This window comes from Polyodon spathula, unplaced genomic scaffold, assembly GCF_017654505.1.
Source record: "Polyodon spathula isolate WHYD16114869_AA unplaced genomic scaffold, ASM1765450v1 scaffolds_1213, whole genome shotgun sequence".
NCBI classification, from domain to species: Eukaryota; Metazoa; Chordata; class Actinopteri; order Acipenseriformes; family Polyodontidae; genus Polyodon; species Polyodon spathula.
In genome coordinates, this window is record NW_024472696.1 from 26,344 (window position 1) to 39,045 (window position 12,702).

The 12,702-nt window shown below is 40.3% G+C and overlaps 1 protein-coding gene across 6 annotated transcripts in view; it reads left to right on the forward strand.

The window, feature by feature from the left end:
* The window catches only part of tnrc6b (trinucleotide repeat containing adaptor 6B), a 65,130-nt gene continuing 52,428 nt past the window's right edge, over positions 1–12,702 (forward strand). For 5 of the 6 annotated variants that reach the window (XM_041242206.1, XM_041242209.1, XM_041242207.1 and 2 more), the window contains exons 1-4: positions 1–219; positions 1,753–1,817; positions 2,481–2,526; positions 2,928–3,020. In XM_041242206.1, the coding sequence (XP_041098140.1) occupies positions 2,977–3,020 (44 nt within the window). In that variant the 5' untranslated portion in view covers positions 1–219; positions 1,753–1,817; positions 2,481–2,526; positions 2,928–2,976. Of the gene's footprint in view, positions 220–1,752; positions 1,818–2,480; positions 2,527–2,927; positions 3,021–7,066; positions 7,256–12,702 lie in introns of those variants that run through there. The other variant, XM_041242211.1, reaches the window with a different exon arrangement.

Below are 12,702 nucleotides of genomic sequence, written 5' to 3' on the forward strand. Positions count from 1 at the left end.
TAAAAAAGGAGCAGGAGAAGCTTTGAGGGAAGATGCGGATGGCGGAGGAGGAATGAGTTAAAAAGCAGCGGAAAAAAACAGGGATACAGGCAGAGCAACGCGCACACATCCCGCAGTGAGAAAGCGGGGTTTGTCTGCGGCAGGATTGTATCGCCAAAGAGCCGCTTTGCTTATATTGTCGTCGAAGATTTCTTTACACACACCGGGCTGTACCGGCGGGTGAGTTGCATTGAAAAACAAAACAAGCAAACACACAATCTTTCACAGGTTATTAGTTTAAACTGTTCCAGATAACGTTTTTTATAAAAAAAAATACGAGTAACTCATAAGCTGCAACCATACGCTCGATGTGCACATGTGTGTAGCTTTTTATATATATAAAAAAATAAAAATACAACGACAAGAGCAGCAGCTGCTGTAATCGTCTTTAGCCTGTGTTTTGCAAACAGGCTTAATAATTAGTTGCTGATTCTGTGTACAAATGATAGTACTTTCTTGCGTTGTTAACCCGTCTTGCTGCCTGAGACTGATCTGGTTGGTTATCCAGTTTGTTTACGTTCTCGTAATTTCGTTTTACCCATAAATATAAACGCGCATCGGAGCCTGGGAGCGTATGGGGTCCGTGTGTCTGCCTCTCTTGTCCATATGTTCAGAGGCCCATTGGATGAGTGGAAATTGTCAGATCTCAGAGGGCGGATGTTGCACCTGTGGTTTCATTATTAGTCAGGCCATTATAAATAAACAGATTCGTCTACAGCAGTGTCTAAAACACTACAGCGCACTGCACTTACTACTGTACACAGAGAACCGGCGGCTGGCTGAGGAGGACTCGGCACTATCGTGAAAGTCTTGTTTTAGCTTTTTAATGGCACAGTCATTTTTCTCTTTCAGGTTGCACTGAGCACTTGGTTTTACACGAAGTGACAGCGAGCATGTAAAAAGTTAAACTTCATTCCCAAACACGCCATCTTATTTATTTTGAGCTGAGCTGAGTTTACTGTTTTAGACTCATGATAAAATGTGCATTGATCGGTACCGTTCAGTTGGTAGCAGCGTGTGTAAATGCCAGAGGTCCATCGGGACAGGACAGGCTCTGCTGTATGTTTTATCCCAACTTATTAAGAGTATAAGAACCCAGGAGTGTATGAAGGCACCTGCCTCTCTTCAGCGTATCCAGTGGGTATGGCATGGTGATGTTAGGTTTGACATGCTTGTTGGCTGTGTTACAGTAACACTGAATGTCTTGGCTCCTTGATTTGTTTTACGGTCGTGGTATTAAGAGATTTCAAACACAGCCCATTAGATGAACTTCTTCATTCAGGTAGCCTTGCTGTCGGTCACATGTCTTGCAGTGTCTTGGAACTGCAGCACAAGAAGAGAATAGGGAGCAGGAATCCTGGGGGAATGGGTCTATAACATAGCATCATTTCCAGATGGAATTGCGTTGAACCCTGATTTAAACCAGTGCACACACAATCAGAGTGCCCTCATGGTTTTGAATTGGTGTAAAATGAAGAGCTTATCGGATTTTGGTCAAACAGCCAAACCCCTAAAATGAATTGGGCTTAATATTAGGAAATGTGGAAGTAACTATTTATTGAATGTAAAACTATAACTTTTCAAAAATGTATATGCAGTAGTTTGAAAATGTATTTATTATTTATAAAGGAATTGAATTTGAAATGTTTTGGGAATTGACATCACATCCTGTGCACCTCGGATTACTGTCCCCTCTGTGTTCTGTCCTGGCAGGTTGCCTCATTGGTGGTCCTACCTGTCCAAGACTCTCTGTTTGATGACTCAAGGAGACTGGCAAGGTTGGGACTTTTTATTTTCCATTTAAATTATTTAAGCACCCCTAGTAGGGGAACTTTTATGTTTTAATAAATGTGATGCTGCTTCGTTAACTGCTCTTATCCATTTCAGATACAGGCTTGATATTTTTATTGTTCTGGAAACTCCTTGTGTTTATACCATGTGATTACATTTTAGCAGAGCTTAAAATGCTCCCTTTGTCAGAATTTGAAAAGAAACTTGGGACCCTGGCTTTAAAGAGCAACTTTTAAATATCAGAATAATGTACAATCTCCCAAGTAGTTCTGGTACATCAGGGTGTAACCATTAACCTGTCCCCCTGAAACACTTCCTGGTTCCTAGTGGATGTAGAAATAGGTCGATAAGAAATACTGCATAAAGAAAGTGGTGTTTTGTTAAGGGCAAAGTGTTGCAGGGGGACAGGTTAATGCTTACACTCTGGTGTCCCAGTATCTAGAGAGATATATATCATGTGTAGTTTAAAAGAGTCACTAGGACAAAACCAATCTGAACAGCAAGAATACTTTAGTTAAGATAACGCTGATATTTCTTACCCAAATGAAATTGCTCTGTAAAACTGGGTTCTGTAGGAAAATCAGCAAGTCTTTGCACTGAAGTTGGTAGTTGTTCTCCATTAGTAATGCAGGTGATTTCTGTTAGAACAGGACAAGCTGTATTCTCACTGAAGGGCATCCTTCATCTCTGCTCGAGGTACAGTATGTTGTTTTTATAATAAGATAACATAACTTATCGGGCCACTTTGACGTTACTTGGGTCTACAACGACACACACCCTGAAGTGTTGTATTGATATTTATACAGTGGGAAATTTGAAATGAAAAACTGACAATTAAGTCAGGACGTCACCTGGCTCATTGAAGTTAATAGGAGGATGTCGTTGTATAATTTATAGTATAAACCAGAACATTTTGTATTATTCCTAATCTGGTACACTTCCATAACACAGCAAGAAGTGAGCTGGTGTGATTGAGGGGCGTGTGTGTGTTTCACGTGAACCCAGTTTAGAACGCCTGTTATAAGCAACATCCCCAGGAGTCGTAAGGGTTTGAAGTTTGCAATTGGAATTGCAATTGCTTGTTTTCTTCTCTGCAGGCTTACCTGCTGGGTGGTTTAGCACAATCCTCTGTTCTCATGCTGGGAAATGAGAAACTCACACAGGAGGACGGGGGCCCAGGCTATAGAAAGGTATGTTTACAATATATTTGTATTACGATTTTGTTGCTGTCACCTGTAGTTCAGGCCTGGTCAGTAATTCCTGGATCGTGAACGTGAAACATAAGATATCCGCTAACACTAATCGTTTGGATTTCTAAAACTGGCACTGTGGAGGTTAAAGCACTACCCCTTTAAAAAAAGAAAACAAACCACAGTTGAAAGGTCACAGCACAGAGGCAGACAAAAAGACAAAAAACAGATAAACCTCATTTGTTTACAGTTTGTAAAAAAATGTTCACCCAGTCTGAAGTATTTAGTTGAGCTATTTTATGTTTTGGAAAAAAAATTGCATTTATTTTCAACAGACTAGGGTGGGACTAAGGGAATGAATGTTGTAAAGATACAACGGGGTACCCTGAATTGTGCAAAAAAGTTGCAAGTAATCAAGTGTAAGTGTTAATGAATCATTATTTATGAAGGTTGCAACCCTACTTTTTTCAAAAATAAATTTGCAAGAGCTGTATGGAAGGTCCCAGTGTGGGAGTTACAGTAACACACTGTCTGTGTTTGCAATGTGAAACTAGAAATCAATTGAGGAAACGTTGTTTTCTTTGTAAACAAGTTAGCAACAACAAGACACCTTAGAAGATATGTTATATATTTTATTTATTCAGGGGGGGATCACACACCTAAGCAGCACTTACTCCATGAAGAGAACAGTAAAACAGCATTGCCGAGCCCTCCCCTCAGCACAGCCCCTTTCAGCACTGAGCTGCATTCGCTTGTGCACGTGTTCAACCCTTTCCAGCGCTGGCCACCTCTTTATTGACATGAACTTGTGTGTGGCGTACCTGCTGTCACTCACTTCAAGGAAAGGCTTATTCATTTTCAACTTTAAAATAAATAAATAAATACAAATAAGTTATACTTCATCTATCCAGGCTTGGGGTTACAATTCTCTTTCCAATTCCCTCGAAGGAGTTTTAGAAACGTAACTGTTGTGATTGTTGGACAGTTTTCATTTGAAGACACTTTAATTGACTAACAGTGACTTCAATGTAAGTGGTTTATTGCTACTGTGAGAAGCTCATTTTAACAGAATACAGCTAATTGCAATTTTGATCAATGATGTGTTGGAATTGGGAGTTGATTTTTAAAAAGGAATTGGAATTGAAAAACAGGAATTGACCCCAACCCTGGTTATATCATCACCCTCAGTTTGGGGGAAAGTGTTGTCTGCTCAAAACTGTGCAAAATGATTTCTGTTATATTAAGACACCCTCAATTATTAAACATCTTATATATATATATATTACACACACACACAGTACCAGTCAAAAGTTTGAGTACGCCTGCTTGAAACCAGGTTTTTCATGATTATCTATGCTTTTAACTGTATAAACTTGACTATAAACACTTAATAGTTCATTATATGATACGTGTACTTATATAAGCTGATAATCATAAGTGAATTGCATTCAAAAATGTAATTTTTAAATGAAAATGTAAATCTTGTCAATTTCAATGAAATGGTCGCCCAAAGCAAGGGGATTTCAGTCTGAAGCCCAAGTCAGTTAAAAGTCTGGAATGTGTATAACACGGTGTTAGAACACTGGCCTAAGTATAAAAGTGTCTTTGTTAGATGTTCTCTGAGTTAACGAGCATGTTACCTAATTAACCTTTTGTCACCAATTATTGTTAACAGGTGAGGGTCCATGATTACTATAAATATAGGTAGCATAGGCACAAGTTTGTCATTCGTGAGTAAGGGAGCAGAAAATGGCTAAATACGCTCAGTTAACAAAGAAAAAAGTCTGTAATTACTTTAAGAAATGAAGGTCCATCTTTAAGACAAATCGCAAGAACTTTGCAAGTGTCTGTAACTGCTGTGGCCAAGACCATCAAACGATTTGAAGAAACTGGCACTCTTGAGGACCAAACAAGGTCAGGCAGGCCAAGGGTGACCTCAGAATCAGAGAACAAGTTCATTCGACTCACAAGTCTGCGAAACCGGCAATTAACTGCCCCTGAAATACAAGCTCAGCTAAATGCTGCTAGAAGTACAGATGATTCAACATCAACTGTTCAGAGGAGATTGCGTGAAGCTGGCCTAACTGGAAGAATTGCTGCAAAGAAACCATTGTTAAGAGTGCAGAATAAAGGAAGAGACTTGCCTTGGCCAAAAAACACAGAAACTGGACGTTTGAGGAGTGGAAGTCGGTCTTATGGACCGATGAGTATTTGTAAGACGCAGAGAGGGTGAGTGCATGAGTTCTGCATGTCTGGTTCCCACTGTCAAGCATGGAGGAGGCAGTGTCATGGTCTGGGGTTGCTTTGCTGGTGACAGAGTTGGTGATCTTTACCAAGTCCATGGCAAGCGCAACCAGCATGGCTATCGTAGCATACTTCAGAGGCATGCCATTCCATCAGGATTACGGCTAGTTGGGCAGTCCTTCATTCTTCAGCAAGATAATGACCCGAAACACACCTCAAAGTTGTGAAAGAACTATCTGGCAAAGAAGGAAAGTGAAGGACAACTCAATCTAATGACCTGGCCTGCCCAGTCTCCAGACCTCAATCCCATAGAACTTGTATGGGACGAACTGGACAGAAGAGTCAAAGCAAAGCTACCCACAAATGCCCTACATCTCTGGGAATTGCTGCAGAAGAGTTGGGAAGACATGTCGGGTGATTTCCTGTTGAAACTTGTTACCTGAATGCCTCGTGTTTGTGAGGCTGTTATTAAGGAAAAGGGTGGCTATTTTGAGGAATCCAAGATTTAGAGACAATTTTCTTGAACACTGCTTTGATACTCCTTATGTTTTGTTTTGTATATTGTAACATGTGCTTTCATTTTCAAGTATTTACAAAAACATACACGACGTAAAACATTGTCAATTATGAAAAAACCTAGTTTCCAGCAAGCGTACTCAAACTTTTGACTAGTACTGTGTGCGTATAATATAATTTTAGATTTGTGGTTTGTTCTATGCACAGGGATGACATCTAAACACATGATACTGGAAATTATACAAATTCGTAACATTGGTTTCTCATGTAACTTTTTCAGAACGCGCAAAATAACAACCCTATGAGAATGTAGGCCTGATTCCAGGCAGCTGATTGATCGCAAAGCTTGGTCAGGTCGATTCTGCATCAATTAACATTTTAAACAAGCGGTCCAGTCACAATACTAATCTAATTCACGTTTGTCATTGCAAAGTTCTCTTTTCTTTTCCTGATCGTATTAATAGCTTGGCGGCTCCACAGCGGCCAGTACATGTAGACGGTGGCCCTTGTCTTTTGCGCCTCCCTGTGGTCAATGATGAAGCATGTAAAGGATATGAATGCTTAAATATATTGGATGCATCTCCCAGTCTCAGGGTTCAGACCTAAACCACTTTGCTGAAGGACTGACCGCTGATGCTTGCCTGGCAGGCGCTTCTATATCTGAGACTGGGATTGAATGAGGAATAGTACCTGAAGTGATATCTCTGGGCGCTCAGGAACTAAACAGATTAAACAGTGGATTTTGTGCTTGGCAGAATCCATTTTCAGGTGTTCATTTCTGGATGGCTTTCACTAGTATGAACACAGGGCTGTCAGTGAGGCTCTTCAGAGTTCTGAAAAGATGACTCTTTGGCAGAGACTGTGTGCAGCAAGCAAAATGTTTGATTCACACACTCGCGTGGAGGGGCTGGATTTCCTCCAAGTTGCCCATAGTTAGATTTCTAACTAATAATATTTCTCTGTGTGGCGCTAAACTAACTCCCTGGTCAATAGATGTGGATTAGGGTTTCCCAGACCTCGATTAGCTTGTCTTGGACTACCTTGGGCCAGTATTAGTGCTACGCTACTAGCCATAATTGTGTTTTTTTCCCCATGAAAAGGTGATGATTGAATGCTACTGCAGCTTTAATAGGCTGCACCTTCCAGCTTTGAGCGACAGGCGGCCTCACGGGTCACATGAGCCTGAGCTGCCTCTCTTTGAAGGTCAAAAAAAAAAAAGCTTCCCTACCGAGAAAGGCAGCGGATCTGATCAGACACACTGAGACTCGCAAACACATAGACTAGAGTGCAAAATGGCCGACCAACACCCAAGCGGCTTCACAGCATTTTAAAAGGGAAAAAAAAAAAAAAAAAAAAAAATCTGCAACAGAACTGAAGAACGGAAAAAAGACAGGTCGCTTTCTTTTGGGGGAGTTTGCATCCTTTTCTGCCTCAAGTTGCTGGATTTTTGCACTAAAGCACTTTATTATTCCTCGGTGAGTACGATTGAAGTGTTTGCAGAAGGGGGGGGCGTTGCGCGTTGGGGGAGGTGTTGGAGAAATACAGTTGGTCGGGTTGATAAGGGTTATCTGCAAGCTTAGAACCGGGGAATTGCGTTTCTGTTTTTTTGCTATGGCAATTCTTCTTATTAATGAACATTTCTAGCGTTGCGTAAATGCAGCTCGCCAGGCAGTGCTGCTTGACTGCATTGCTTCGTTCCGTGCAGACACCGGCCGTGTCCTGTTAAAAAATAAAAAATTCAATAAGAAATGCGTGTTGTGCTGCTCATGCAAGTGACGCCCTTGCTGCTGTTTTGCAGAGGCAGGTCTGTCGTTGACGGGGGGGTTTGTTTTTGCTGTTTCCGCTGGCTTGTTGTTAAGGCTTCATGTATGCAGCGAGGCCCTGATGAAACCCGGGGCCTTCAGTTTGCTGGGTTGGCCTTGTTATGTTTTTGGGCCGCAATGAAAAGAAGTCAAAAGCAAGCTTTTAAAAAAAAAAAAAATTAAAAATGAGTAATGCTGCCACACTGGGCCCCCTTTTCAAATAAGGAATTGTAATTTTAGAGGTTGGTGTTTTTTTTTTTTGTCAAGGTAAACACTGTACCTTCACAAGCGGTCCGTAGTAGTGCTGTTTATAACATTACTAAATATTTAAATATACCCGTCTTGCAAGAGAGTTATAGTCTTAATCGGGGATTTGCACGATGCGTGATTTGAGCTGGAATAAAAACAATAGTAAACATACACAAATGACGCGTTTTGCAGATTGCTGTGTTAATAATAAAAAAAATGTCTGTCTCGTTTGAATGACGTTTATTGAACTTCATGTCAGTGTGTCTGGGTTGCACTGTGACGCTGGTAACGAATAGGGTTGCATTTTCACGACAGATTCAGTGCTGCGGTCGGGATGACCTGATGGGCATTAAAGTTGCAAATTCAACCTTTTTGTGTTTGTTTGTTTTTGTCCTTAATGGGAATTAAGTAAGCCAACCCCATGGCTTCAATACAGCGTCGGTTTCCAGCATCGCTTGGTTTTGTTAATGTTTGCACTCTGCTTTGTGATTGTAACCGCATTGAAACAGTATGTCTGTGTATAATTTGAATGGGTATTGGTGGTCAGCACAAAACATTTTAATTAAGCGTTATTCTTTGTACTTTAACATCCTGAAAATAAAGCAGACAAGCATTTAGGCCTATGCCATTTCAACTGTGGTAAAGGAAACGGCATCATTTATTTGATCGTTTATTCTTTTGCACAGTAACTGAGAAATTTACAGTCATAAAACTCTGCTTCTGCCAAAAAGCCCTGCTTTTCAAACTTGACATCTGTGACGTCACTAAGAAAACACGAACCATATGCATGCATGTGTCTATGGCATAAACAAAATGGTCATACTTACAGGCCTATTTCGCCATGGTTAAATGGTGTCAAATACATTTCACCTGAGACAAGCACAAGGGACTGCATTGCATGGAGAAGTACTGTATTCCGTGAAATCAGCGAGTTCATCAGTGCACAATGCAACCATCACTTCATACAGCTCGGAACACAGAGACTAAAGCTTAGGTTTGTTGGTTTCTGGCAGGTACAGATTCAATTTTTTCTCTTTTGTTAGACACTAGTACTCAAGTTCACAAACACACGCGGACCTTTACAAAGACAGCTGTTCACGAATGTCCTACAGCAAGTGACTGCATATAATGCACAGTTCACAGCCTACCTCTGTAAAGCACTTTGATGGTGGTCCACTATGAAAGGCGCTATGTAAAGATGTTATTATCAATTGATAGTTTTTTATAGCAAATACATTTTGAAATAGCTGCATCTATAATGCATACAGATATAAAAATGATTAGCAGATTGTTTTTCATACCCTATGTACTGGTGCTTAATACTTCTCTGGAAGTGTTGTATTTGTTTTGCAGATGTCAGATCTTATTATTATTATTATACAGTACACCCTTATCAAAAACTCTGTGACCCAAAACTACCCTAAGAAAATAAACATGAGCACGGCTTCCATATTCTAAAAGGTATTGACAGTGTCGACCCAAGGGACTTTTTCAGCCTGAAAAAAGAAACAAGGACCAGGGGTCACAAATGGAGTTTAGAAAAAGGGGCATTCAGAACAGAAAATAGGAGACACTTTTTTATACAGAGAATTGTGAGGGTCTGGAATCAACTCCCCAGTAATGTTGTTGAAGCTGACACCCTGGGATCCTTCAAGAAGCTGCTTGATGAGATTTTGGGATCAATAAGCTACTAACAACCAAACGAGCAAGATGGGCCGAATGGCCTCCTCTCGTTTGTAAACTTTCTTATGTTCTTATTGCTGATTTAATAAAAGTGGCAACGTCAGAGTACTATAAGCCAGTACAAACGCATTGTGTGCTCAAGATTTCTGACGCAGAAATCAAAAGAATGAATCCAATCGTCAGCTTTTTTTTAGGTAAGCTTTTGATTTTCAGTTTTATCTTTAAGGTGATGTTCATATGCATATTGCTGGGTAAGGGAGTCTGCCAAGAAATAAGTTATTGTGTGTAGTTCACAAGGAGGCTAGGCCTATTTAATGTCACTGAATCGGGGAAAGTTTAAGTGTTTATTTCATGAATGAAGTTGAAGAGCTGTATGTGGCCATCTCGGCCCTGTACTATAAACAATGCTTTATTATTGTAGTGGATGGGAAACGGGAAACACTGTTTGCAAGATATAAATGGTACAACAAACCAAATATAGAAATTCACTTTTTTTTTTAATTGCCATAAATGAACTGCTAGCCTGGGATATACAAGAACATTATTCAGAATTGCCGACCAGCAGACAAGGGGGCGTGTAGCTTGTGTTAGTCATGCCAGTGTGGTTATTTTCTCCTGCTGGAGGTTCAGAAGAGTTTGGAATTGGGCCTCAAACCAGCAAAGGTGTCTTGCTGCCACTTTTTGTTTATTGTGCACAAACTGCAATGGCAGGGTATTTATATATACAGTAGAACTCGGTTTATCCAAACCTCGATAATCTGGCTGTCCTTATAAACCGAACCTCCCCTTTCCACTTAGCAGTGAAAGTTGTTCCCAGTTGTAAATGCGGAAATGGTGTCTTCCCGTCTAAAACGTGGTATAATGCCAGTGGCACGCACAAGATTGCATTAACAGTCATTGGCAAAGCAAAAAATCCACATGCGCCTAAGATTTCAAACATGAACAGTAGCCTACTCTGCTTTGTGACTTCTTATTTTTTGTAAGTTTTTACCAAACATTATCATCTAATGCAAACAACACACCAAAAGCTATTCACCTTGCTTACCTCGCAAGATGACAGTCTTGTTTTTTTTCTATCTCCAAATGTAACGTCTTTTTTTTTTTTTTTAATGTCTCTGTGTAGCACATGGAGCCATGAGTGCTAGAAAGTCTAAACTGCGCTATTCCCCTATTTTGTAAATTTTTTTTTTTTGAGTACTGATGTCAGATCTACCCAACCACTGCTTGCAGCGCTTGGAGCAGCAGTCCGATAGTGACACGAACTGTTGTTAATGAAGCGGGGATGTCATTGTGTAAAAAGCGGTCCTCTCCTCTAATTCAAGACAAACTGTCAGGTTTTTTTTCCCAGTCATCACTATACTGTATACTCAATTGCCAGTTTGTTACTTGAAACTTGATTAGAAAACCAGTACTGTTTTCTAGAACTAAAGTTTTCATATGCTGTAATTAAGTGGTGGATGTTTTGCTCCTTTCTCGCATGGCTCAGCTGTTTTAAACATTGCACAGTTGTCTGCACGTTAAAATTAAAGGAGACGCTCTACCGATTTTTTTCACATTTTTAAAAAAATCAAACACAGTTGTGTATTCTCCTGATGATCCCAACTTTCATTTTTCCGAACTGGCTCCGGTCCCAATTAGATCCGATTTAACTGGGTTCTGCTATATATAGAAATATTCTATCGGGCTGTGCAGTAGCCGCATCGGTCATAACTTCAAAACGGTCAATCGCAGTTCCTGGAAAACTGTAAGCATAGTGATGTTGGGAACCGTCCCCAAATGAACAGACCTTTGTGTGTGTTTTGATGCTCTGTGTTGCAGAGTATTGGCCACACTGATCAGAGCTGGTGTTGAACTGATTTCAGAGTGCAAGAGGGTTTATCAGTGACGTCGTTAGTAAAGTTGAGGGGGTGGGGTTTTTATTCAGACTGAAGCTGCATTTCTTTAATGAGAACTATTAAATAACTATTTTGGTCATTAGTTGGCAGTTCATATACTTTAAATTATTATTATTAGGCTTCCAAGCCAAAGGCTGGGAAGCCTGTTATTGCTGTGTTTATTATTATTCTGCGCAAACCACATTGCAGAGTCATGAAAACGCATACGTAAGGAGATGCCTATGTGTGGACAACCAGACTGGCGTCCCCAAGTTGAAAAAGTTCACAGTTTGGCCACAAGACTAGATCTTGTGGAAATGTTGGACAATTTTCAAAACTCTTGTCGACAAAAAAAGACTTACGATGGAGATCTGACAATGTCTCGGCGATTATTTGTGATGATTGAATCATGTTTTCTTTGGAAGCCTTTATAGTTACTAGCAGCTGTAGTTGTTGTTATTTTTTTAAGCAATCTGTGATGTTGGCATGAAGTTACAACAACATTGCATTGCATAGTGCCATTCCGTACCAGGCCCCCTCAATGTGTTCAACACATTTTGGCAGAGGAAATAGGATTCAGAATGTGTTAAAATAAATAGATAATTTAAAGATTTTGTACTGTCAGTATCCGGTAAAAAACGATGATCAGAATGTTGATGAAAGACAGAGCGTGGAAACCGTTAGTCACTGACTTGATATTGCTGTTCAATCCCCAGGGCCCTGCTATTGTTCCTGTGTTCGCTAGCGCTCTGACTACAGGTGTCAGGCAGACCGCAGCATTCCTTGTACAAATATGAAGCCTGGTTTATTTTAAGTAGCACATTCTTAACAACATAATGAGAGCATATTCTTCCTCCTTGAGCTGTTTTCTTTTTCCACCCACACCTGCAAGTCGAGTCTGGGTGAAATGCCGATTTGTCTTGAAAGGGACCTACATGATTAGCAAAATGAAGATTATAAATAAATAAAGCAATATAAATAAACCACACGTTACCGGTTTTACCCTGAGCTGAATTTGTCATACCTGAGCTTAGGCAGGTTACAGAGGAAAAGCTTAAATGGGGCCCCAATTAAAGGCTGTGTAGTAAAGTTGGGGTTTTCCTCCTTGAAATACATGCAACACTAAATTAAAAGTATTACCCCCAGCTGGATGTGTCACAGTGGATATGATAATGCTTGTAATGAAATAGAAAGGCTATTTCAAACCTGGTTCAGCAGAAAGGGTGCTAGAGCAGATTCAGGCTGAGTGGATTTAGAAGGGCAGCCCCTCTAGAACCACCATCCAGCAGTGGGGATTGAATGCTTACGCATGCA